This window comes from Chiloscyllium punctatum, chromosome 5, assembly GCF_047496795.1.
Source record: "Chiloscyllium punctatum isolate Juve2018m chromosome 5, sChiPun1.3, whole genome shotgun sequence".
Lineage (NCBI taxonomy): Eukaryota > Metazoa > Chordata > Chondrichthyes > Orectolobiformes > Hemiscylliidae > Chiloscyllium > Chiloscyllium punctatum.
This window is the reverse complement of record NC_092743.1, coordinates 21901689-21929533: the sequence shown is the minus strand read 5'-3', so window position 1 is coordinate 21929533 and position 27845 is coordinate 21901689. Positions and strand designations below refer to the sequence as shown.

Genomic DNA, 27845 nt, shown 5'->3' with positions numbered 1-27845 from the left:
AAGGGTTTTGATTAATCTTAAATTCTGGATACCCTTGCTTCAGTCTGCTATGAATTCAACCAGCTCGTTACAACCAGACTTCTCTGACTGTCCAAGTGATTTGAATCTACAAGACCATCAACAGACTAAGGTCAGTAGCCCAGCTTGTCTCAAGTCCAAGTAAGCTGCTTCAAAACTAGTTCAGAAAGAAACCTTGAATTAGACTTAAATGTGGACCAAGTCTCTACACATCAATGTTACATTAATTAACTTCAAAATGAATGATGTAACTCTGCCTTGGTTAGCTGAAAATCACTCTCCAAATCTTGGTTAGCTCAACATGCCTGAATTGGAGTTTCTACAGGAATTAACCGTCCACATTTTCGACTTTAAAAATATCATTTAAGTTATTCTTTATTGGAACCCATTTCCATTTCTTTTTCTTCCTTGTATGACTCTATGTCTACGTTACAACAATTATTCCCCAGATTTGAAAGCATTAATAAACTATACTTCTGATTTAACCTCAAGATAGTTTAATGCTGGTCACTTTACAAACTGGACTCTTGTAGGCATATGCATAGAATCATACAGCATAGAAATTGACCCTTCAGTTCAACTTGTCTATGCTGACCAAGTTTCCCCGAACTAAACTAGTTCTATGTGCCTGCATTTCAAAGACTCCCTACAGTGTGGAAACAGGCTATTCAGCCCATCAAGTCCACAACAACCTTCAAAGATCATCTCATTCGGACCCAACCCCATCCTATACCTGTAAATCTGGGAAATGCCAGGGTTACAAGGATGTTGCCAGAGTTGGAGGATTTGAGCTTTGGGAGAGGTTGAATATGCTGGGGTTGTCAGAGGCTGAGGGGTGACCTTATAGAGGTTTACAAAATCATGAGGGGCATGGATAAGATAGATAGACAAAATATTTTCCCTGGGGTGGAAGAGTCCAGAACTAGAGGGCATAGGTTTAGGGTGAGAAGGGAAAAATATAAGAGAGACCCAAGGGACAACTATTTCACACAGAGGGTGGTACGTGTATGGAATGAGCTGCCAGAGGAAGTGGTGAATGCTAGTACAATTGCAGCATTTAAAACGGCATCTGGGTGGGTATATGAATAGAAAGGGTTAAGAGGGATATGGGTCAGGTGCTGGCAAGTGGGACTAGATTAGGTTACGATATCTAGTCGGCATGGATGAGTTGGAAGAAAGGTCTGTTTCCGTGTTGTACATCTCTATGACTAATCCACCCACTTGCATGTCCCTGGACATCACTGGCAATTTAGCATGGCTAATCCAGCTAATCTGCACATTTCTGGACTGTGGGAGAAAATCCACGCAGACACAGGGAGAATGTGCAAATTCCACACAGAATATTTGAGGGAAGCATGGCCTGATTCAAAAGAGAAAAAGGAAACACTTCTGCTTGTGCAAGAAAAATAGAAGTTTGATTTACCTCATTCACAACAATATCCAGCAATCTTAACTTTCAATCGATGGAAACTTGGATTGTTTTGAGGGATCTCCCTGGTGGAGACTCACAATATACCCAAATGATCAAGACTTCCAAATTAATTTTTAAGTTGTTTAAATTGAGTTACATTTCTTCAGGTTTTGTCAGCTAACTTGAGTAGCACATACTCAATTTCTTTGCTCCTAATAACAAGACCAGCTACAGCTTTTTATAGTTCATTCATTGAATGGTGGCTCTTCTACATGGGCCAGCATATACTGTACATCCCTAGCTGCCCTTGAAAAGGTAACAGTGAGCCACCTTCCCAATCCATCACAGTCCCTTTGGCCAAGGGACACCGACAATGTTGTCAGGAAATAAGTGCCAGGATTTTCACCCAGTGACACTGAAGGAACAGCAATTATTTCTAAGTTAGGATGGTGAGTGGCTTGGAGGGAAATTTGCAGGTGTTGGGTACTGCTATATAGTTATTGTTGTCCAATGTATCTGCTGCTCTTGTCATTCTAAATGGTAATGGTCATAGTTTTGGAAGGTGTTGCCATACGAGCAAGGAATAGGAGTAGGCCCCTCAACCTTTCAAGCCTGCTCCACCATTAAATAAGACATAGGTGACCTGTTTTTAACCTCAACTCTACATTCCTGTATATTCTTGGTAATATTTATCCTAACAGCTAACAGCTGTTATCCTAACAGCTCTGCCTTAAAAATATTTAAAGATTCTGCATCCATTGTCTATTGTGGAAAGGAAAAATCTCATAACACTTAGATTAAAAAAAATTTCTTCATCTCTATCTTAAATGGATGATTCTTTATTTTAAACTATGACCTTGAGTTCTAGATTCTCCCACAAGAAAAAATATCTTTTCCACAACCACCCGGTCAAGTCCGCTCAGGATCTTTTCTGTTTTAATTAACTACTCTCGGACTCTTCTAAACCTCAGATGATTCAGGCCGAGTCTGTCTAGCAATTCCTCAGAAGGCCAACCACTTATTCCAGATTCTAACCTAGTTAACCTTCTCTGAACTGCTTCCAATATATTAACATCTTTCTGCAAGTACAATGACTAGTATTGCACACAATACTCCAGATGCTAGAGCACTAGACAGACAGTAAGTCAACCAGTTCAAAAGCAATTAGAAATAGGCAACATACATTTCCAAAATCAACCTGGTTAAGTTCCTCAGCTCCTATCTAATGAGCCTTGATGAATTTATGCAGCATATCTTTTCGATGGTGCACACAGGTGTTTGCTTGTACCTGTGGTGGAGGGCGTGAATGGCATACATCCATAAACAAACCAAACAATCAAGTATGCTTTGTCCAAAATGGTGTCAAGTCACCATCTACAAAGATACAGGTCAGGAGTGTGGTGGAATGCACCCATTTGCCTGAATGAGTGCTGGTCCGATAAGATAGAAGAAGCCTGGCACCATCCAGGTCAAAGCAGATTGCTAAATTGACACCAGATCCACTCCCTCTACCACCAATGTGCAGTAGCAGAAGTGTGTTCCATCTATAAGATGCACTGCAGAAATTCGAAGAACCTTAAACAGCACCTTCCAAAATCATAATTCCTACAATCTTGAAGGACAAGGGCATGAAATACATGGGAACACCACCATCTGCAAATTCTCCTTCAAGCCACTCACATCCTGACTTGGAACAATTCTGTAATTCCTTCAGTGTCATTGGGACGAAATCCTGGAATGTCCTTCCCTCATGGCATTGAGGATCTACTGAAAGTACATAGCCTTCAGCAGTTTGAGAAGGCAGCTTACTATCACCTTCTCAAGGGCAGCTAGGGATGGGCAATAAATGCTGGACCAGACAATGATACCCATGTCCAGTGGGTGAATAAATAGTAAACTTCTCAAGTGTTGTTGGGGCTGTAGTCATCCAGGTAAGCGTAAAGTATTATTTTCAAATTTAAAAGTCATTTGATTGTAATGCTGTTGGAACTGCAAAGATCAATGCTGCATATAGGATCAATGCAAGAGAGCAAAATTTCTATTTGCTGGTCACCTTGAAGAACCAGGAATGGTATCAAAGAAAACTTCTGGTAGATGCAGCAAGTGAGGCAATTAATCTTCCTGGAAGGGCCAAGGCACAAGTAATATTTTACTTGTTATTAATCTCAACTCCAAAATATTTCCCATTTTCATGGATATCAGGAAGAGGAGGAAAGATATATATTTTAAAATTCTACTATCCTTACATTTTAAGATATATGTAATGAATATATAATAATATATTACTTTTATTTAGGAACTTGGTTTCTACAGTGGAAAAAATGGATTTTCGTCTTCGGTTCTGTGAAAGTCTGATATCTATTTTTAAGAAGATCAGAAAGTAATTTTGAACAGAGTTCAAAGTAGCATAGAGCATTACAGCGCAGTACAGGTTCTTCGGCCCTCGATGTTGCATCGCCCTGTCTTACTAATCTAAAGCCCATCCCATCTACACTATTCCATGTACGTCCATATGCCTGTCCAATGACGACTTAAATGCAGTTAAACTTGCCGAATCTACTACCGTTGCAGGCAAAGCATTCCATACCCTTACTACTCTCTGAGTAAAGAAACCACCTCTGACATCTGTCTTATACCTATCTCCCCTCACTTTAAAGTTGTGTCCCCTCATGTTTGCCCTGTCTCCCTGTCCACCCTATCTAACCCTCTGATTATCTTTACAAGCATTTACAATAAGTTATGAGTGTTTCATTAAATAATCTGCAATCTGCCTGGGAGATAATTGTTAAAGTGTTTGCAGACTTGGGTTTTATAATCTAAAGAAAGAAAGTGAGAGAGGGCCAGAGCAAGTTAATACAGACAGTAAGTTCTTACATCAGAAGCATTATTAGCAGCTCTGTCAAAGTCTGGCAAAGGCTAAGGAGAAGTCATGTAAGGTATCAAGGTTAGCACAAAGAATGCTCTAGAAGTCTGGAAGTATCAAAGAAGAAGACATCTTATAAAATCTTTAAAATGTAATTTGAGGAAGTCTAGTGTGAAATAATAAGTGTGCTAAGTCAGCAATTTATTTAAAGGGTCTTTGAGAGACATTTACAAAAGAATATAGTATGAAGAATATAGTATGGAGTGAATGCTGAAAGGAAACAAATTACAGTTATGCCAAAGGAAGAAGAAGTCTTAGTTTAAAGATAAGGGCATTGTGGTGAGTGTCTCCAATTCTGGGAATAGAATGAATTTTTTTTAATGTTTGTAATAATGTTTTTCCAATTGTTCTTGTATCAGGTGATATAGATTGTACTTTTCCTGTGTAATAAACTTTTAGTTTTTTTGTTAAATGTTCATTAGATGCCACATGAATACATTCAATGACTGAACTCCACAGTAAACAAAGAAACAAAATAAACAACTTACATTTATCAAAACAGATTCCACTCAGAAATCTGACCTGCCCAGTAATACCATTGGCTGGGATAATACCTATAAATATATGTTCACAGACATATAACACAATACTTACAGAGTTAATGTTATTAAAGTAATCAATATGGCAGCCCATCAAAAAAGCTGTTGGTGCCATTAGAAAATCCATCATGCCTTTGGACAGGATAGGCACATAGGTATGTTGCCACTGAAGTGGATGAAGATAGAGAATAAAACATTCTGCAACAAGTGTCAGCAAAGCCCAATCAGCTGACAGAAGGACTATCCTCTGTTCAATTAAAAAACATGTCAGGATCTGAGGTAAAAAGAAAGTAATCATTAATATTTGGCACTTATTCTGTTTCAGCATTTCACTTATCCTTAAAATCAATTCACATCTGCACACCGTTCAACATTACCATTATTTTTCACTAAAATCAGGAACACTGCATTCCGTAAATTATGATCAATGAGGTACAGTTCAAGCAGACAATGCAGCCTACACTCAAAAATGCAGAAAAGAAAAAAAGACTTCAACTACATCAACTGCACTTTCCATGTGGCTTCAAAACAATTCACTTCTCACTTTATCTTGTGTTCAAATTACTAATAAAAATCAAAACACCATTTCCTCTCGAATACCTTGCACCACACTCCTAGCTGTGTATTCCAGAACCACTACAATCAAAAAGACAAGGGCAGCAGATAGATGGGAACTTTACCACCTACAAATTCCTCTCAAAACCACTTAACATCCTAACTTGGAAATATATTGCCTTTCATGCAGCATTGCTGGGTCAAAATCCTGGAACTTGCTCCTAATAACATTAAGGGTGTACTTACTCCAAATGGACTACATATGTTCAAGAAAACAGTTCACTACACCTTCTCAAGGGTATCTAGGTTGAACGATAAATGCTGGCCTAACCAGCCACTTCCACATACTGTGAAAGTATTTCATTTTTTTTAATTCAATGATGGCACAAGGTTTCCTCCAATAAAAAAATTTAGCAATGAAAACTTCTGAGTAGATCCATGAACTATTCCTAATGTATTATTTGCTGGTACATGCCTGGCCTACTTACATTAGTAATTTGAACACAAGATAAAGTGAGAAGTGAATTGTTTTGGTAGCATGCAGAAACACAATACCAAATAAACGGTAGAATTCTAACAACAGCACAGGTGTAAAGAAACATGTGCATAAATCATTGGAGGTTACAAATCGAGAGATAGGTAAATAAATGATTAGAGCATCCTTTGCTGTACTAATTGGGGTGTGCACCACAAAAGCAAAAAAAGTTCTATTAAACTTAGGTAAAACACTGGCTCAGCCTCAGTTGTCATACTGAGTTCAGTTCTGATATCACACTTCAGGGTGTGAAAGCATGAGAGAGAGCACAGAAAAATCTCTCAAGTTCTTAAGGAAACTCAGTTAACTAGATTCGTTGCAGAAATGGAGACTTATCTTGTAGAAGAAAATACGAGGAGATTTGATCAAAGTTTTAAAAACTGTATAGGAAAACAGTGGCATGCCAACTGGTAAAATTTAAATTCAATACATTCTGAAAGCCAGTGTCAGATGATGACCAGAAAATCATCAATTGCCATAAAAATTCATTTCTTTTATGAAGATCTCTAAAGGGGATCAATCTGCTATCCTTCCCTGGTCAGGCCCACATGCATGTCTCCAAAACCACAATGTTGCCTGTTTACTGATCTCATGGGCAACAAATGCTGGTCTGACCAGCAGTGTTCATATCGATGAAAGAACTTTTTAAAAAGACCATAAGGCACCTAAACAGAGTAGATGACAAGAAACTGTTTCCATTTATGGGAGGATTGAGAAAAAGAGAATGCAACAAATTCTGGAATACACAGCTAGGAGTGTGGTGCAAGGTATTCGAGAGGAAATGGTGTTTTGATTTTTATTCATATGTGGGATGTGGGAATCAGTGGCTAGGCCAGCATTTAATACAGATATCCTGGAGAAGACAGTGAGCTGTCTTTTTGAACTGCTGGAGCAATGTGATTACCTCATAACTGCTTTCTGAAATGGTGTAACAAGCCAGTCAGTTCTAACAAACTGTTACAAAGTCTGAAAGAAGGAATGAAACCAGGCAGACCACTGTCATCGATCAAAGCATCAGAAATGACAATAGCATACGTTGTGCCATAAACTCTCCAAGTCTTCCTTGTTTAGTTAGCAGCTGGCTCACAAGCGAGTTAAGTAACAGCCTGACATAGATATACTAGGTAAAAACAAGGGCTGCAGATGCTGGAAACCAGATTCTAGATTAGAATGGTGCTGGAAAAGCACAGCAATTCAGGCAGCATCCGAGGAGCAGGAAAATCGACATTTCGGGCAAAAGCCCTTCATCAGGAATAGAGGCAGAGTGCCTGCAGGGTGGAGAGATAAATGAGAGGAGGGTAGGGGTGGGGAGAAAGTAGCATAGAGTATAATAGGTGAATGGGGGTGGGGATGAAGGTGATAGGTCAGAGAGGAGGGTGAAGTGGATAGGTGGAAAGGAAGATAGGCAGGTAGGACAAGTCATGGGGACAGTGCTGAGCTGGAAGTTTGGAGCTGGAGTGAGGTGGGGGAAGGGGAAATGAGGAAGCTGGTGAAGTCCACATTGATGCCCTGGGTTGAAGTGTTCCGAGACAGAAGATGAGGCATTATTCCTCCAAGCATCGGGTGGTGAGGGAGCGGCGGGGAAGGAGGCTCAGGACCTCCATGTCCTCAGCAGAGTGGGAGGGAGAGTTGAAATGTTGGGCCACAGGGTGGTGTGGTTGATTGGTGCGAGTGTCCCAGAGATGTTCCCTAAAGTGCTTTGCTAGGAGGCGTCCAGTCTCCCCAATGTAGAGGAAACCACATCGGGAGCAACGGATACAATAAATGATATTGGTGGATGTGCAGGTAGAACTTTGATGGATGTGAAAAGCTCCTTTGGGGCCTAAATTGGAGGTGAGGGAGGAAGTGTGGGCACAGGTTTTGCAATTCCTGCGGCAGCAGGAGAAGGTGACTGGACGGGATGTGGGTTGTTGGGGGGCTTGGACCTGACCAGGTAGTCATGGAGGGAACGGTCTTTGCGGAAGGTGGAAAGGGGTGGGGAGGGAAATATATCCCTGGTGGTGGGGGTCTTTTTAAGTGGCGGAAATGTCGGCGGATGATTTAGTTTATGCGAAGATTGGTAGGGTTGAAGGTGAGCACCAGGGGGGATCTGTCCTTGTTACGGTTGGAGGGGTTTGGGTCTGAGGGTGGAGGTGCGGGATTTGGACGAGATGCATTGGAGGGCATTTTTAACCATGTGGGAAGGTCTCTAAAGAAGGAGGCTATCTGGTGTGTTCTGTGGTGGAACTGGTCCTCCTGGGAGCAGATACGGCAAAGGCGGAGGAATTGTGAATACAGACATGTCCCAGCTATTACCATCACTGGGTATATCCGAGCCCAACAACAAGATTGACTCAAAGGTGGTGGCACTACGGTATACAGTAAGGAGGAAGTTGCCTTTGAAGACCTCAAATTGACTCCAGACCCCAAAAAGCATTATGATATTGTCAAACATGGTCATGAAACCTCCTGCTATTACCTAGCACTTGAGGCAGAAATGTTACTTGTCACTTGTCAGCCCAAGGCTGGTTGTTGTCCTGATCTTGCTGCATATGGACACAGACTACTTCAGTACCTAAGGAGTCAGAATTGTAATGAATGCTGAGCAACTGTCAGCAAATGTCTCCACCTCTGACCTTTTGACATAGGGAATGCCTTTGATGAAGCAGCTGAAGATGGCTGGGCTAGGACGCAATCCTGAAAAACTAATACGAATGGATTAATTGAAGGATCACAGAATCCCTATGGTGTGGCAAGAGGCTATTTGGCCCATAGAGTCTGCACTGACACTCCGAAATGCATTCCACCTAGACCCAGCCTCTATTCTATCCCTGTAACCCTGCATTTACCATGGCTAATCCACCTAACCTGCACAGTTTTGGAGCATAGGAGGAAAATGGAGCATTCAGTGGAAACCCACATAGACACAGGGAGAACATGCAAACTCCATACAGACAGACAGCTTCCCATGACCGGAATCAAAGCCAGGTCCCTAGTGCTGTGAGGCTGTGGTGCTAACTACAGAGCCATCATGCAATTGGTGTGAATGTACTTATTTTCCCTAGTAGTTCTTTCACCAGCTGCTACTGACCCAATTCAGCAACCAAGTCGTTGGGATCTGGAATCAATATTGATGGCTCCCAACTGTATATGCCAGACCCCCTCAAAACATTTCCAGAAGGTAGCCCACACCCTGACTTTTCTAGTTGCATTAAGCAGGTGTATAGTGGATATTCTAGGAATGATGCAGCTGGCCCAACCACTCAGTTTCAAACAAAATAAAATTTATTTAGACATGGACAAAAAGAGATCAGAATATAGAATAACATAACTTCTCTGAAAATCCAAATGACTCCATTACAACTTAATGATGTTGTTCCAATAGTTGCAACATCCCCATAAACACTCCCTTTGCAAAAAAGGTAAAAATCAAACACAGATTCTTAAAGGAGAGGTGTTACAGAGAGAGAGAGGTCAGCATGGAGCTATACCTTTGACCAGCAGCCTCAAAAACTGACGAGCAGCTGCAAAACAGCCAGATTGCGAAAACCAAAACAAACCAGAGAAAAGCTGAACTGAGAGAACTGGCCACTCCCCTTTCATTGTATGAGTGTCTTTTTTAAAACTTAAAAGCTTCTTCAAGTAGATAAACCCAGACATATCAGAACTTTTTGTCTTACGACCCCCCTGGAAAAAAAACCAAGACAATATAAACTTGTTAAATGAGCAGCATCGTTACATATATCACTATGCCACCATCTCGACTGTGACAGGAATGGTGCCGGTTGTTTCTTGGACATGAATCCGTGAAAATGAATGTATTAGGCTTTTTTTCTATGAGACAGCAATCCCAATTTTAATACAAGCCCCGATATTAATAAGGAGGATTTTGTAGCATTTTATCATTTATAGTCACAGGTGAGGTGCCTGAAGACTGGAGGTTGGCTAACGTGGTGCCACTATTTAAGAAGGGTAGTAAGGAGAAGCCAGGGAACTATAGACCAGTGAGCCTGACCTCACTGGTGGGCAGGTTGTTGGAGGGAATCCTGAGGGTCAGGATGCACATGTATTTGGAAAGGCAAGGACTGATTCGGGATAGTCAACATGGCTTTGTGCGTGGGAAATCATGTCTCACAAATTTGATTGAGTTTTTTTGAGGAAGTAACAAAGAGGATTGATGAAGGCAGAGCAGTAGATGTGACCTTTATAAACTTCAGTAAGGCGTTCGACAAAAGTTCCCCATGCGAAACTGGTCAGTAAGGTTAGGTTTCATGGAATACAGGGAGAACTAGACACTTGGATACAGAACTGGCTCAACGGTAGAAGACAGAGGGTTGTTTTTCAGACTGGAAGCCTGTGACCAGTGGAGTCCAACAAGGATCAGTGCTGGGTCCTCTACTTTTTGCAATTTACATAAATGATTTGGATGTGAGCATAAGAGGTACAGTTAGTAAGTTTGCTGATGACATCAAAATTAGAGGTGTAGTGGACAACGAAGAAGGTTACCGCAGATTACAACAGGATCTTGACCAGATGCGCCAATGGGCTGAGAAGTGGCAGATGGAGTTCAATTCAGATACATGCAAAGTGCTGCATTTTGGGAAAACAAATCTTAGCAGGACTTATACACTTAATGGTAAGGTCCTACAGTGTTGCTGAGCAAAGAGACCTTGGAGTGCAGGTTCATAGCTCCTTGAAAGTGGAGTCACAGGTAGATAGGATAGTGCAGAAGGCGTTTGGTATGCTTTCTTTTATTGGTCAGAGTACTGAGTACGGGAGTTGGGAGGTCATGTTGCAGCTGTACAGGACATTGGATAGGCCACTGTTGGAATATTGTGTGCAATTCTGGTCTCTTTCCTATTGGAAAGATGTTGTGAAACTTGAAAAAGTTCAGAAAAGATTTACAAGGAGGTTGCCAGTGTTGGAGGATTTGAGCTATAAGGAGAAGTTGAATGGGCTGTTTTCCCTGGAGCGTCAGAAGCTGAGGGGTGACGTTATAGAGTTTTACAAAAGTATGAGGAGCATGGATAGGATAAAGAGACAAAGTCTTTTCCCTGGGGTGAGGGAGTCTGGAACTAGAGGGCGTAGGTTTATGATGAGAGGGGAAAGATATAAAAAGGACCTAAGGGGCAACCTTTTCACACAAAGGGTGGTACATGTATGGAATGAGCTGCCAGAGGAAGTGGTGGAGGCTGGTACAATTGCAACATTTAAAAGGCATTTGGATGGGTTTATGAATAGCAAGGGTTGGAGGGATATAGGCCGGGTTCTGGCAGGTGGGACCAGATTAGGTTGGGATATCTGGTCGGCATGGACGGGTTAGACCGAAGGGTCTGTTTTCATGCTATACATCTCCACGACTCTATGACAGGGCTGTTTCCACTGTCTAGTCATGTGCTCTGGGTGGTCTATCTTGATTCTTTCCTTTCTCTAACTTTTTCAGCAGTTCACTAGTTTGCAAACATGCAAAAAAATTTTCAGAGGGCAGTTAAGAGTTAAACACATTGCCGTCAGTTAAGTCATACATGGGCCAGAGTACAGAAGGATGGCAGATTTTCTTTCTGCTATGGCAGTATTCAAATTCATCTCCCCAGAACATGAACCTAAAACTCCGAATTACTAGCAAGTAACATAAACACTTTGTCACCACCTACCACCCATCCTCCCAAGATAGAAAATATGCAGGGCTATGGGAAGCAGGCATGAGAATTGTATTTGGTGAAATGCTCTTTGTGGACAGTCACCACAGACATGCAAGGCCAAGTAACCATCTATGTGCTTCTGATGCTGTGGATATCAAAACGTATGGCCAATATCAAACCAAACTGCTTGGCAAACTAAGGAATTATTCAGCACAGCTTTAATAAGTTAGGTCGTTCAATGTAGTGAAATATGTCAAACCATTTTTAAAAAAGGGAAGTAATTAAATCATATTCCCAGGTGCCCATTTTCCTTGTCCTATTCCCTCATGGTCCACATAGTTTCCCATTTCCCTAGCAAGTTTGCAGTGCCAATGTTGCTCATTTCGACATTATTAGCTTTTCAGTAACCTACTACACAAAGGTGTTTAGGTTTCATCCCTGAAGCAAATTATGACTCACTCTGGCAAATGGAAGACCAAAGCTTAGGTAGCTTAGAATTTCAGAATTAGAAGCAGTGACTTGGGGAAAGTTCTTTTCTAATCACTATGTCAAAAAGAAATTGTTAAGATGGAATCAAAGAGTAAGGCTATACTTAGAAATTGCATAGTCAGTGATTGACAACATGAACGCAAACATGCCGCAAGTGATGACGAGTGTTACTCCAAATATGGGGCAGTAATTACCTTAAGGATACACTCAGGTTTGAAGCAGAGAAAAGGAATGTGAAGGTTCAAATCTACTGTAGGGTATTTTGGATCCTCCTTTGAAGGCAATATAATCTGCAGAGGTTTCAAATTAAATACCTGAAAAACATATTAAAATCATTTTCTTACAATAAATTTGAAGCTAATACTTAGAAATGAATAAGAACAAAAGAAAAATTAGGAGTAGGCTATTTGGCACTTCAAGCCTACTCCGCTATTCAATATGATCACAGCTGATCCAACATCCCTCACATACACTTTCTTATATTTCCCTGTAACCCTAGGTCAAGAATCTATCTATCTATCTATCTACCTCTGCCTTCAATATACTCAAGGGCTCTGCTCCCACAACTCTGTGATATGCAACCCCAAAGATTCTCAACTCTCAGAGAGAAGACGTTCTTCTTCAGCTGAGTTTTAAAATGGTGCCCCATTATCCTAAGAAGATGCTAGGACCAGAGAGCACTTAAAGCCTACTCTGCTATTCAAACATAAGAAAGTGGATGTGAGGGATGTTGGATCAGCTGTGATCATATTGAATAGCGGAGTAGGCTTGAAGTGCTCTCTGGTCCTAGATTCGCTCATCAGGAGAAAACATCCTCTCTGCCTTTACCCTGTCAAGCCCATTAAAATTCTGTATGTTTCAATGAGATCACCTCATACTTCTAAACTCCAGTGGATACAGTCCCAGTCCATTCAACTTGTGCTCATAAGACTGCTCCAATGAAATGAAATCTTTCTTCCAATAAGGGGACCAAAACTGCTCCTGGTTTTCCAGATGTGGTCTCACCAGCGCTTTATACAGTTATAGTAAGACTTCCCTACTCTTATACTCCAACTCTCCTGAAATAAAGGGTCAACATGCCATTTGACTTCCTGATTACCTGCCGCAACTGTGTGCTAGCTTTGTGTTTTGTGCACAAGTCTCTCCCAAGTTGTGTTGCAGATTCCTATAATTTCTGTTCAAATAAAGTAAGAATGAACAATATTCCATTCTTTCATTCTCACTTCCAAAATGAACAACTTCATATTTTCCCATATTATACTCCACTTGACAACATTTTTGCCCACTCACTTAACCTTTCAATATTTCTCTGTATTACTCTCACAACTTGCCTTTCTACCTTTCTGCAAATGCAATTGGACAATTTGGAGAATCGCAAAAAAGTTATTTTGAAACACGTGAAAAGTTCCTGAACTTGAAAATATCACAACTACATTCTCTTGTAAAAAGCAATCACAAAGGTGGAAGGCAAACTTCTAGAGACAATTATTCAGGAATAGAACTAAAAAGGAAATTTAGAACAGCCAGCAAAGATTTGTCATGAGAAAACTGTGCCTACCCAACTTGCTAGAGGTTTTTAACGAGGGTTGATGATATTGCCAAAATGTGGTGTATATGGATTTGCAAAAAGTAGTCAATATACTGCCACAGAATAGACTTGTAAGAAAAGTCATAGCTAATGAAAAAAAGGACAATAACAAAGTGGATATAAATTTGACTAAGGAATAAGAAACATAGTAATGTTTCATGGGTATTTTTCAGGCTGGAGGATGGTTTGTAGTAGCTTTCAATATTAGATCCTTTTTTTACTCCTGACAGATATGAGTTATCTCGATTTTGGTGTGCAAGGGACAATTTCAAAGCTTACAGATGATATTAGACTTGGCATCATTGCAAATATAAGGACGACAGTGTGGAATTTCAACGCAGTATTGACAAGTTGATGGAGTGGCTGATGGATGACAGAGGAAGTTCAATGCAGAGAAGTGAGAGATGATACATTTTGATACAAAGAACATGGAGAGTCAGTACAAAATAAAGGGTGTGCAGAAGCATTTGGACCTGGGTGTACATGTGCATAAGTCATTAAAGATGACAGGATAGCTAGAAAGAACAGTGAAAAAAGTATAGAGTATTCCAGGCTTCATTAATAGTGATATAAAGTACAACAGTAGGGAAATTATGAGGAGCCTATATAAGACCATTGTATAAATTGGACTTCAGCACGACAACAGTGTACTGTTCTGGCAGACACACTTTAGAAGGATGCAACACAAAGAAGAGAAGTTTATGTGAATGATGGTTCTTGTTCTGGAATAGGCTTTAAGGACAGATTGAACAAGTTAGGACTGCTTTCCTTAGAGTGGAATAGACCAATTTTTCAAAAGATCTAAACACAGTTCATAAGGGATTAGGAACCACAGAGCACAGGTTTATAAGTGTTTTTGCTAAAACAGTAAATATGAATGAGAAAAATAACTTGCTCAGCATGAATGTATTCCCTGCAAGTGTGATTGACAGTGTTCTCAGTGTAAAGACAGGATTTGGGACTGTGATGGACATTCCTAAAAATACAATCATAGAAAGACAAAATTTCAACTGATAGATTTCAGAAAGAGTTCCAGAACTCCACTATCCCTTTACTATGACGCTTCTGAGGGGCTGAACTGCAAGTTTAAAAATGTTCTGCAATATTCCTAGTTGATATCATAGTTTCACCGTATCCTTCCCCTCTCCAACTAATTCCCTCGATCACTTAAGGCACTTTAAATTTAGATTGACCTCAATTTTATAAACACTAGACATAAATCAGCTTCCTGCAAACTTTCTCTATAATCTAACTCTAAACTCATTCCCTTGGTTCATATTACATATTGCAAGAATGACAGAAAAGCAAGAAAGTTAGAGTCAGAGTTCATTTGTTAGTGTTAGAAACTTTTGATTATTACAAAATTTATTTTCACCGAAGCTTGGTAAATGTCATCTTCCCTTTCTCCAGTAATATAAGAAAGGAATACTACATCAACATATTAATTTCTATTTCAGCATTTGAAGTTTACAGAACTCAGTCCACTACTTTTAACAAAAATAACTTGCTGATAAATGCTACTTTACCAAATGGAGAGTTCCAGGTGGTGGACTGGGAACCAATGCTAATTTTGCCGCAAATTCGTGAACCTTATGATCAAAGTCCACCTGATGACATGACTTCACTTGCATTGTGAGACTGAGAAAGAGACCACAGATTATAAAAAATATCAACAAAATAATACAAGCTTTAAATTCTGAAAAAGGTTACTGGACCCAAAATGTTAACTCTGCGTTCTCTCCACAAATGCTGTCAGACCTGCTGAGTGTCTCTGCAGTTTCTTGTCTTAGATTATGAAATTTCTAACACACCGACAATAAATAAGAGATTTGATAAACCCCAAACATATCACTACTTATAAGCAACATCCTAGAATGGTGAGATGAGAAATTCACACTTGGAAATTGCCACTGAGCAGGGGACCAATATGGACTAGATAGACTGAATAACCTTAAAGAAGAACCTCTGCCATGAAGCAAAAGGAGTTTATTTATTAGATTACTTACAATGTGCAAACAGGCCCTTCGGCCCAACAAGTCCACACCAACCCGCCGAAGCGCAACCCACCCAGACCTATTCCCCCACACCTAACAGCACGGGCAATTTAGCATGGCCAATTCACCTAACATAGAACATAGAACATAGAAGAATACAGTGCAGTACAGGCCCTTCGGCCCTCGATGTTGCGCCGATCCAAGCCCACCTAACCTACACTAGCCCACTATCCTCTATATACCTATCCAATGCCTGCACATTTTTCTTTGGATTGTGGGAGGAAACCGGAGCACCCGGAGGAAACCCATGCAGACATGGGGAGAATGTGCAAACTCCACACAGAGAGTCACCTGAGGCGGGAATTGAACCCGGGTCTTTGGCACTGTGAGGCAGCAGTGCTAACCACTGTGCCACCGTGCCGCCCACTAAGAATTTATGAATTCTCTAATTTACAATCAACAATTAGATTTGATTACTTACAGTGTGGAAACAGGCCCTTCGGCCCAATAAGTCCACACCAACCTTCCAAAGAGCAACCCACCCAGACCCATTCCCCTACATTTACCCCTTCACCTAACACTATGGGCAATTTAACATGGCCAATTCACCTAACCTGCACATTTTTGGGCTGTGGGAGGAAACCGGAGCAAACCCACATAGACACGGAGAGAACGTGCAAACTCCACACTGACAGTTGCCTGAGGCGGGAATTGAACCCAGGTCTCTGTGCTAACCACTGTGCCACCGTGCCGCCCACTTATGTAATCATCCCAAACCCACCTCCTTTACTATATATACCGACCCTATGGTACCCCACCTTGTCCAATGCTGGCTGGATTCTATCACTCACCAAAGATGAAGGAACTGCCAGGATATCCAGGAATACACTATCATCCTTGGCACCAACACTATCTTTGAACCCTAGCCACATGTCCAGAGAAGTATTGGGTGTACAGAGTTGCCCTTCACTGTCAGCACAGTGGCTCAATAGCTATAAACCTGCACTTCTCAATGCAATGTATACAGCACATATAACTGCACCTCCCTCCCAAATCTCTGTTTAAGTACCAACCCACAAGACTCAACAGTCCATAACAACATCCCATCTTGCAAACCTCTCAAAATCAACACTAGTCCTTCGCCAATACCCACTGTAGCCCAGCACGTTATCATTAAACGTAGGATTATAATATGCAGGAAAGCCTTCAAATTATTTACAAACAAAAATGAACAGAAATCAAACAAACACAAGCTGCATCTCTTTCCCAGAATATAACCAAACTGTTCGGATGTGGACAGAAAAGATTTTTAAAGTCAATGAGTGATCACTTCACCAAGTTCTCATCTAATGGAACCAGGTATCAATTGAGTTCTGTTAGGTATGCGTTGCCTGATGTAACTGTACTATGTCATGCTGAAGGCGCGGTTCTTCCAGCTCAATGTGCTCAATCTCCTTAAGGTGGACAGCCATTTTAAAGAGGCCCCTCACGGTACACACACACACACACGCATGCATGCATGCGTCTATGGCCAGACAATAGTGAGATGGTGCCCCTAACCCTGACTGATAGTATATGTTGCCCTTGACTGACTGCACTGGGACTCCCCTAAGGCACAGCAGATATTCTTGAATCGACTGAGGACAACTACCCTTCTACTCTGTGAAGCTGTCATTTGGTTGAAGTGCATGGAGCATGTTTGCCATGCAAACAGGTGGCACATGCAGCAGGTACACAGGAACATAGAAACAGGAGTGGGCCATTCAGCTCCTCAAGCCTGTTATGCTATTCAATAGGATCATGGTTGACCTGTGGTCTAACTCCACATACCTGCTTTTGACCCATATCTTTTGCTTAACAAACATTTATCTCAGATTTAAAATTAACAGCTAATCTAGCTGTTTGTGGGAGAGTTACAAACCTCTACCACCCTTTCTGTATGTAGCAGTACTTCCTAACATTATTCCTGAGTGGTCTGGCCTTAATTTTGAAATTAAGCCCACTAATTTTACAATCTCCAATGTAAGTAGTTTATTTTTATCTATGCTGTCTTTTCCTGTTAATATGTATGAGACTGCCATAGCATTGTGCTGTCACACCCTTGACAGATGATTACTAACAAGCATTAAAAACTTCCTGGCTTTCTGTCTGCACTGAACAGCAAGGAAAGCCTTTAAGCTCTGGCTGAGGGACCAAGGCAATGAGAAAGCAAGGCAGGGAGGCTGTAAGTATCCAGGAAGGGTTTAAATGAGTGTCTGCAAGGACAGCAAGCAAGCAGTTCTGAGATGCATCTAGTCAAATCCACAAGCTGGACATCTGTCCCTAAACGCAAACTATCCTTCTAACAGCATGGCAACATGTATTCAAAAGTGCATCTAAGAAGTTCAGAAGCATATATGTCATAATTATGCAAGAGCCATGAATGTACGATGGGAAACTGCCCATTGAGTTTGCCTCAAGATGTTGATGCCGGGTGTCTAATAAAGCAGTCCAGAAAAGCAAGCTGTGATCTAGAGTCATCAGGTATTCATTCTGATGTTCATGTCAGGAATTCTGAGTGTCTAGTCTCAATCCAATATATGCTAAAATAGGAACCTGACCTTAAATAAAGTTATGTATTACTGAGGGCGCTCATGAACAATATTGCCCGGTGATAGGTTCTTCACTACTTACTAGCAAGAAACTCATCTCAACTCCCAGAATGCCACTGGAAAATGCAGCTTGCTGGTCTCAACTTCAAGAAATGAGCACTCAACATTCCAACAATTCTTCCAAATTTCTCGCCATAGCCCACCTCATTCAAACATGGGGAAGACTTCACCAAGACCTTAACTCATACTATACAAGATCAAATTCATAATCAAGCAAAATACATATTGCTAAGTAATAACTTAGTTAGAAAAAAGAAACAGAGCTGAACAATTTCTTTTGAATAGAAAACTACTTCATAATAAAATATTTCAGTGTCAATCCATGAGAAGATCCTGACAAACCTGCTGCAGCTATTTAATGTCTTTGCTTGGTCAAGTTCAAGCTGTCTTACATGCATGCAAGGGAAGTAACTGCCATTGCATAGCACAAAGTAAACTAACAGGCCTTAAGCTCAAGCATTCTCAGTTGCCTCATCAATGACGTTCCCTCCATCGCAAGGTCAAAAGTTTGCTGATGATTGGAACATTCACGACTCCTCAGAAACAGTATATGTTCATATGGAGCAAGACCTGGATAATAAGCAGGCTGACAAGTGGCAAATATTTTGCATGCAATACAAGTGCCAGGAAATGACCATCTCAAATGAGATGGAATTTAAGCATTGCGCCTGGAGATTCACAATCACTGAATCTCCCACAATTAACATCTTAGAGTAATTGACCGCAACTTTAACTGGACCAGCAAATAAATACTATATTGTAACTAAAATAACAGGTCAGGAGTTCTCCGGCATCAAACTCATTTTTAGACTCTGCAATGTCTGTTCACTAAGAGGAAGTGGGGACTGCAAATGCTGGAGATCAGAGTCAAGAGTGTGGTGATGGAAAAGCACAGCAGGTCAGGCAGCATCCAAGGAGCAGGAGAATCGACGTTTCAGGCATAAGTCCTTCACTATTTACGAGACACAATTCAGAAGTGTGATGGAATATTTTAAACTTACCAGAATGAGTGCAGCTCCAGGAACATTCCAGAAGTTCAACATCATCCAGGATGAAGCAATCCGCTTCATTAGCACCACATCATCAACACTCAAGCCATCCACCACCACAGATGCTCAATGGTAGCAGTTAATCATTAACAAGCTGCACTACAGTTACAAAAACACAATCATATGCTAGTACTTACCAGGAGAGAGAATCCTTAAAGGCTGTAAAGTAAGGAAATTTAGATATCACACAAATACTGAAAGGAGCATATAATGACATCCTAGACTTTTGCACAGCTGCATCCCAATGTGCTTGCCCATTCTGAAAACTGTTTCCTTCCTGTGAACAGAAGCAAAATCACATTACTCAAAGTGGTATTGATTGAACTTTATATTTGCTATGCAAGCCATTCAGATTTTTCCAAAGCTAATTTGTAAACGCGATAGCCACTTTCCAGTGAGGTAGATCTTACTTAAATAAGTAAAAGGAAAAAGATCCATCAGACACACAATAAACTTAGAGTGCAGACTGATCATTTCTTCAAAAAAATAGATAAATGTTGGATTCAATAGTCAAGATATTAGGCAGTGAAAAAGAATAGCTAGTTTGAAGGAAAAAGATAAGGGATGGATGGATAAAAGAAGAAGATGTTTCAAAGAGGAAGATAATGAAGGGAACTACTGTTAATGCACCAAACATATCAAACTACTACTCTAATGAAGTAAAATTACAGCTCAGCAGAAATTCTGAAAGATTCCCAGAAAACAAAGTAGAAAAGTAAGGAATTAGCAAGTGAGGCATACTGAAAATACAGTGGTCAGTCACTTACTTCTAACAAAATTGGACAGCTGTCTTAGGGGACACAGATTTAGACCATAAGACCATAAGACATAGGAGTGGAAGTAAGGCCATTCGGCCCATCGAGTCCACTCCGCCATTCAATCATGGCTGATGCGCATTTCAGCTCCACTTGCCAGCGTTCTCCCCGTAGCCCTTAATTCCTCTAGACAACAAGAACCTATCAATCTCGGCCTTGAAGACATTTAGCGTCCCGGCTTCCACTGCACTCCGTGGCAATGAATTCCACAGGCCCACCACTCTCTGGCTGAAGAAATGTCTCCGCATTTCCGTTCTGAAATGACCCCCTCTAATTCTAAGGCTGTGTCCACGGGTCCTAGTCTCCTCGCCTAACAGAAACAATTTTCTAGCATCCACCTTTTCAAAGCCATGTATTATTTTGTACGTCTCTATTAGATCTCCCCTTAATCTTCTAAACTCCAACGAATACAATCCCAGTATCCTCAGCCGTTCCTCATATGCTAGACCTGTCATTCCAGGGATCATCCGTGTGAATCTCCGCTGGACACGTTCCAGTGCCAGTATGTCCTTCCTGAGGTGTGGGGACCAAAACTGGACACAGTACTCCAAATGGGGCCTAACCAGAGCTTTATAAAGTCTTAGTAGTACATCTCTGCTTTTATATTCCAACCCTCTTGAGATAAGAGACAACATCGCATTCACTTTCTTAATCACAGACTCAACCTGCATGTTTACCTTTAGAGAATCCTCGACTAGCACTCCCAGATCCCTTTGTGCTTTGGCTTTATTAAGTTTCTCACCATTTAGAAAGTAGTCCATTCCTATATTCTTTTTGCCAAAGTGCAAGACCTCGCACTTGCTCACGTTAAATTCCATCAGCCATTTCCTGGACCACTCTCCCAACCTGTCTAGATCCTTCTGTAGCCTCCCCACTTCCTCAGTACTACCTGCCTGTCTACCTAACTTTGTATCATCGGCAAACTTCGCTAGAATGCCCCCGGTTCCCTCATCCAAATCATTAATATATAATGCGAACAGCTGTGGCCCCAGCACCGAACCCTGCGGGACACCGCTCGTCACCGGCTGCCATTCTGAAAAAGAACCTTTTATCCCAACTCTCTGCCTTCTGTTAGATAGCCAATCCTCAATCCATCCCAGCAGCTCACCTCGAACACCATGGGCCCTCACCTTGCTCAGCAGTCTCCCGTGTGGCACCTTATCAAAGGCCTTTTGAAAGTCCAGATAGACCACATCCACTGGGTTCCCCTGGTCTAACCTACTTGTTACCTCTTCAAAAAATTCCAACAGGTTTGTCAGGCATGACCTCCCTTTACTAAATCCATGTTGACTTGTTCTAATCAGACTCTGCTCTTCCAAGAATTTAGAAACCTCATCCTTAATGATGGATTCTAGGTGATGGGTAGAAAAATTAGAAAGGACTGTGATGATACTATTGCTTTAAGAGGTGAACATTGTCCTTCTTCTAAAAAATGAAGAGAGGTTGAGATAGCTTCAAGCAAATACAATAAACACGTTGTGAGGCCTTGGATTTCTTTTTTAAAAGCTTGGAACAATAGAAGCAGCTACATCTCTCTCTTTGGCACAGCTAAAAGCTTGTGTTCTCTTCCTTCTGATCGAATTGCACATGAGACAATCTATTTTACTAAATTTGCCTTTGCCAACGATGTCCTTATGGAATGTTACTATATTGGAACAGCTCAAATTAACAGGAGCTCAATCTTCAGAGATATATTATAAATGCTGTCTATTATTTAACTTCAATGTTAGTAGTTAGCAATTTTGTTAAGTCTTTTGATAGGGTTATAGTTGAGCCAATTCTTTTATTTTTATTTTGTCTGTATTTTAATTATAGTGTAGGAATAAAAGTGTGTTTTGCTTCAAGACTGATTGTTTAACCAAACAAATTGCTTCTGGAACACAATGCCTGGCACTTGCCTTTAAAATAAAAAAAAGTTAGGGTCTAGGCTATCTCCTTGACATGTTTTGTGAGGGTTTGGACTGTTTCATAACAGGACACAAGGGAAAATAGTTTTCAGCCAGAAGGAGTTGACAGTGATTGGTTAGCTCAGTTGGCAATGCAACTGGCTGAAGTCATCATGAAGGTCCCACCTACTCAATGGTGCCTTATTAGTTCGTGATCCTCATGCTCAAGTCACCACCAGTCATTTCTCTAATGACAGAGCAACCGTCTGGCTACAGTAATTTTACCTTTACCTATTTAAAAACTACACAGCTGAGCTAATACTTCATGTCACAATATGTAAAATTCAGTTTTCAATTCCATCACAAAAGGTCACCGAATATCAAATGGGGAAAGCTCTCATAGGTACCCTTTACATTGTTAGAAATCTTTACATTGATATACAAGTGATTAGTGCACTGACTAGCACACATTTATTCATGGAACAATTATCAGTTCCTGACCTGTACCAGATGATCAGGCCAAAGGAACGTACCATTTTGCACCTTAGTTTTAGAAAAATCACTGGCAACAACTGGCCACAGCCTAGTTCGGATAAATTGGAAAAGATAAACGTTTTCTGTGGAAACCTCCAGGTTCAAATCTGTTCATTATTTTTCAAGTTAATTACTGGTGCATAATTTACATACCTGAATAGATCTATAAAACTGCACCACTACACCATAGGTTCTTGCTCCAAAAACATCTGTGAACACCAAGAAGTGATAGTGATCCTCTTTTGGTTCAGTTTCTATTTGCAGTTCTCCTGTAAATGAATAAACAAAATTGTAGAGAACAGCCAATTATTAATGTTGTACATAACATTGTACCAAAAACTTCACCAGAATTACATTATGTTACAGCTTACAGCAGCATGCGACTGGGAAATTTGGGAAGGCAAATCAAATGGTATTTGTTGCAAGGTGAATGGGGTAGAAGGGAGCAAAATTTTGTTGCAGTATTATGGGCCATTACTGAGATCACATCTGGTATACTATACACAATTTTAGTCTTCATAATTTTTCAAGAAGATACATTCTGACTTATTTGTGTTGACACCTTGGGCCCAAAATTTTATTGACATAACCAGTATGTTGACATAATTGATGTTCTAAAAAGGTGATCCATGCCCACCTATTTTCTTTAAAATTGAAACACAGATTTCAAATATGTCCATCGAGAGAAATTTAAATTTGAATTCAAGTTGTGTCCACTACTGGTACTGCAGAAGGTCCAAACTGCAGGATTGTATTTTGAGCCCAATGAAGTCTTCCCATCTCTGTCTGGTTAAATGCAGGGAAAATAGGAAAGTAACAAAGATCTCTACTCCACACCTTCTTGTCCAATTAACAGGAGCTCAATCTTCAGAGATATATTATAAATGTTGTCTATTATTTAACTTCAATGTCAAATCACATGGGTGCACAAACATATGAATTAGAAGAAAGCATCTCTTCAGCTCTTCCAGCCTGCTATATCATTCAATAAGATCACACTGATCTATTGGTAACCACAAATCAGCATTCGTGCCTGCCTCCGATAATCACCAAGCGCTTGTTAGTCAGGAATCTATATACCTCTACCCTCACTTTAAAAGTACTCAATGATCTCACCACCACCTCCTTATTTGTGAAAAGGAATTCCAAAGACTCATGACAAAGTGAGAGAAAAAGTTCCTCCTCATATCTTCAGTTAAAGTTCTATATTGAAGGAAGGCTAAATTTTGGCAGTATTAGGCAAGAACTTTCAAAAGGTGATTGGGATAGAATGTTCACAGGCAAAAGGGATGGCTTCAAAAATAAGGTGTCGAGAGTACACAGACAGTATTTTCCTGTTCGGGTGAAAGACAAGGTGCAGGGAACACTGGATGACGAGAGAAATTGATGTTTTGTTAAGAAAAAGAAGAAAGCATACGGCAGGTATAGACAGTAGAGGTTGAGTGAATCTTTTAAAGAGTATAAAGGCAGAGGGAAATCAGGAAGGCAACAAGAAGCACGTGATAGTTTTGGCAAATAGGGTTAGGCAGAATCCAAAGGAATTTTATAAATATATTAAGGACAAAATGGTGACTAGGGAGAGAAAAGGTTCCCACAAAGATCAGCAAGGCAGCCTATGTGTGGAAACACAGAAGATGCGAGAAGATACTAAACAAGTATTTTGCATTAGTGATAACTGTGGAGAAGGACATGGAAGATATAGAATATGGGAAAATAGATAGTGACATCTTAAAGTATGCCCATATTACATACAGGTGGTGGTGCTGGATGTCGTAAGATGCACAAAGATGGATAAATCCCCAGGACTTTATCAGGTGCCCTAGAACTTTCCCTAGGAAAGCTAGGGAAGTGATTGTTGGGCCCCTTGCTGAGATATTTGTCTCATTGATAGTCATAAGTGAGGTGTCGGAAGACTGGAAGTTAGCAAACATGGTGGCACTATTTAAGAAAGCAGGTAAGGAAAAGACAGGGAACTATAGACCAGTGAGCCTGACAACAGTGATGGGCAAGTTGTTGGAGGGAATCCTAAGGGACTAGATTTACATGTATTTGGAAAGGCAAGGTCTGATTAGGGGTAGTCAGCATGGCTTTGTGCATGGGAAATCATGTCTCACTAACTTGATTAATTTTTTTGGAACAAGTAACAAAGAGGATTGATGAGGGCAAAGTGGTGGACATGACCTATATGGACTTCAGTAAGGTATTTAACGAGGTTCCTGATGAGACAAAAGGCCAATTCCTGATTAAATGCTTTTGCCCGAAACGTCGATTTTCCTGCTCCTCAGATGCTGCCTAACCTGCTGTGCTTTTCCAGCACCACTCTAATCTAAACCAAGGTTCCTGGTTAGCAAGGTTAGATCACATGAGAACTAGCCATTTGGATACAGAACTGACTAGAAGGTAGAAGACAGAGGGTGATGCTGAAGGGTTGCCTTTCAGACTGGAGTCCAGTGGTGTGCCACAAGGATTGATGCTGGGTCCCCTGCTTTTCATCATTTCATTCAATGATTTGGATGTGAGCATAGGAGGTATAGTTAGTAAGTTTGCAGATGACACCAAAATTTGAGGAGTAGTGGACAGCAAAGAAGGTTACCTCAGAGTGCAAAAGGCCAAGGAGTGGCTGATGGAGTTTAATTTAGATAAATATGAGGTATTGCATTTTGGAAAGGCAAATCAGGGCAAGACTTGTGTACTTAATGATAAGTGTTGTTGAACAAAGAGGCTTTGGAGTGCAGGTTCAGAGTTTCTTGAAAGCAGAGTCATAGCTCGGATACTGAAAAGGCGTTTGATATGTTTTTCTTTATTGGTCAGAGCAGGTATAGGAGTTGGGAGGTCATGTTGTGACTGTACAGGACATTGGTTAGGCTAATTTTGGAACACTGTGTGCAATCTGGTTCCCCTGAGAATGTAACTTTTTTTTTAAAAAGTTGGTGATTTACATATGAAAGAAGTGAAACTCATGGTCATTCTAACAGATGAGAGACTTAACAAACAATCAAGGTATTTTTCAATGTATAATTTCAGTTCCATCACACTGTAATTTTTGCTATAAATTCTGTATCTTACAATCTTACACTCCACAACCACCTGATGAAGGAGCAGCGTTCCAAAAGCTAGTGCTTCCAATTAAACCTGCTAGATTATAACCTGCTGTTGTGTGATTTGTAACTCTGCAAGATAAAATTAAGCCTAAAAAGAAAAATGAGGATTATAGGAGCATAGAATTAGAGTATTACAGCATGAGAAGAAAACCTTCAGCCTATCCTGGCCATTTCACAGCACATGGCCATAGCCTATATTCCAGCTATGATGGACCAGGCTACACCCCTCAAAACATTTCAAGAAAGTAGCCCAGATCCTAACTTTGCTATTTGATTTAAGCAGATGTACAGTGGATATTCCAGAAGAGAATCAGTTGGTCAAACTACTTAGTTTTAAACAAAACAGAATTTATTTACAAGATTACTGAATGAAACACAAAACAGAATACCGAATAACTTATCCTACCCGAAAACCCAACCGAATTACACTGTTCCAAAACACTTGCAACATTCCCCATAAACAGTCCTTAGCACAAAAGGAAAAATCAAACAAGTTCTTATAGGAGAGAAGCCAGCGAGAGAGAGGGTCCAGCAACCTTTCTTCACGCACCCGCTGCTGCATTAAAACCAAACCAGGGCGGCACGGTGGCTCAGTGGTTAGCACTGCTGCCTCACAGCGCCAGGACCAAGGTTCAATTCCTGCCTCGGGCAACTGTCTGTGTGGAGTTTGCACATTCTCCCAGTGTCTGCATGGATTTCCTCCGGGTGCTCCAGTTTCCTCCCACAGTCCAAAGATGTGCAGGTTAAGTGAATTGGCCATGCTAAATTGCCCATAGTGTCAGGTGCATTCATCAGGGGTAAATGCAAGGGAATGGGTCTGGGTGGGTTGCTCTTCAGAGGGTTAGTGTGGACTTGTTGGGCCGAAGGGCCTGTTTCCATACTGTAGGAATCTAAGCTAATAGCTAAGTTGGGAGAACTGGCCACTCCCCTTTCATTATACAGGTTTTTGTTTAAACTTGAAAGCCTCTGTCTGAGGTAGTATCTGTTAGCCATTATCAAATTGGTCCTAAAACCCATCCAAACTCTGACTTTTCAGAACCTTTGTCGTTTACAACCTCTCTGAAAAAAATAAGGAATAAATTTGGGAAATTTTAACAAGCATAACCTTGTTAAAAGGAGAAGGTCTGTCACATATAGCATTTCAAATGTCCATTTAAATACTTCTTAAATATTGTGATGGTCCCAGCTCTACCATCTTTCAGGCAGCAGGTATTCATCACACACCAGGTGAAAAGAAATTCTTAAATCCCCTCCAAACCTTCTGCCCCTTAGCTTAAATAAATATTTGATTTATAATTAACTTTAATTACTTAAATCTATGACCCCCCTCTAAAGGGAACAAATTTATTCCCAACAATATTCTCTATGCTCTTCACAATTTTGTGCACATTGACTATTATTATCATCCCAATTAAGCATTTTGTAGGAGTAACAAGTTTAAGTGCACTTCCTCAGCATTGTCTTGTCAGCTTACAACACTTGGTCATGGATAGCTCCTTGCAGTGGAAGAGTGACATGTTTCAGATCAAAGATCATCTCTTACGAAATTGATGCCGTGTTAGCAGTACTTGATGTTTCTCTTTGCAGAATTACTGGGACTAGCATAAATTCCTCATTAGGGAGTTTTTCCAGATGTTATTGGTGGATACAAAATACCAAAGGAAACAGGCAACAGTCTCTTCCCACCTCTGATAATTCATGAAGGACTGGGAGGGTTGCTTCATCAAAAGCCCAACTATATTTTTGTTTGCAAATTCTACTGACAAGGTACTAGAGTCATAACAGAACAACACCAGTAACTAAGGTCATTACGTTCTTACCACATTCCAAGCCATATTTCTAGCACCTTCAGAAAACTGTATCAAGAGTGAAGGTAACGTGACACCTTACCCTAGATCCTAGTGCTATGTCAAATTGGTCTCAGATATTCAGCAATGAAGCAGATCCAAGCAGAAGACTCCCTACAGGAAGATGCCTAGATCTGCAAGCCTCCATGCCTGTGATCATCACACTTTTATGCCGATTGATTCAGATTTGATATAAAAGCTGAAGACAAAGCAGCAATGACAGTTTTGCTGAACTCCAGGTTTGATTGTAAATCTTTATAATTTCCATTAATTCCCAATTAAGTTGACT

General features: G+C 40.6%; 1 protein-coding gene across 7 annotated transcripts in view; it reads right to left on the bottom strand.

Annotated features, from left to right (window-relative positions):
• Window positions 1-27845, bottom strand: part of dennd3a (DENN/MADD domain containing 3a) — a 108036-nt gene that overhangs the window by 57124 nt on the left and 23067 nt on the right. For all 7 annotated transcript variants that reach the window (XM_072569924.1, XM_072569927.1, XM_072569929.1 and 4 more), the window contains 5 exons: window positions 22762-22877; window positions 19511-19650; window positions 15206-15317; window positions 12286-12405; window positions 4947-5165 (listed from right to left, as the gene is read on the bottom strand). In XM_072569924.1, the coding sequence (XP_072426025.1) occupies window positions 4947-5165; window positions 12286-12405; window positions 15206-15317; window positions 19511-19650; window positions 22762-22877 (707 nt within the window). The remainder of the gene's footprint in view (window positions 1-4946; window positions 5166-12285; window positions 12406-15205; window positions 15318-19510; window positions 19651-22761; window positions 22878-27845) is intronic.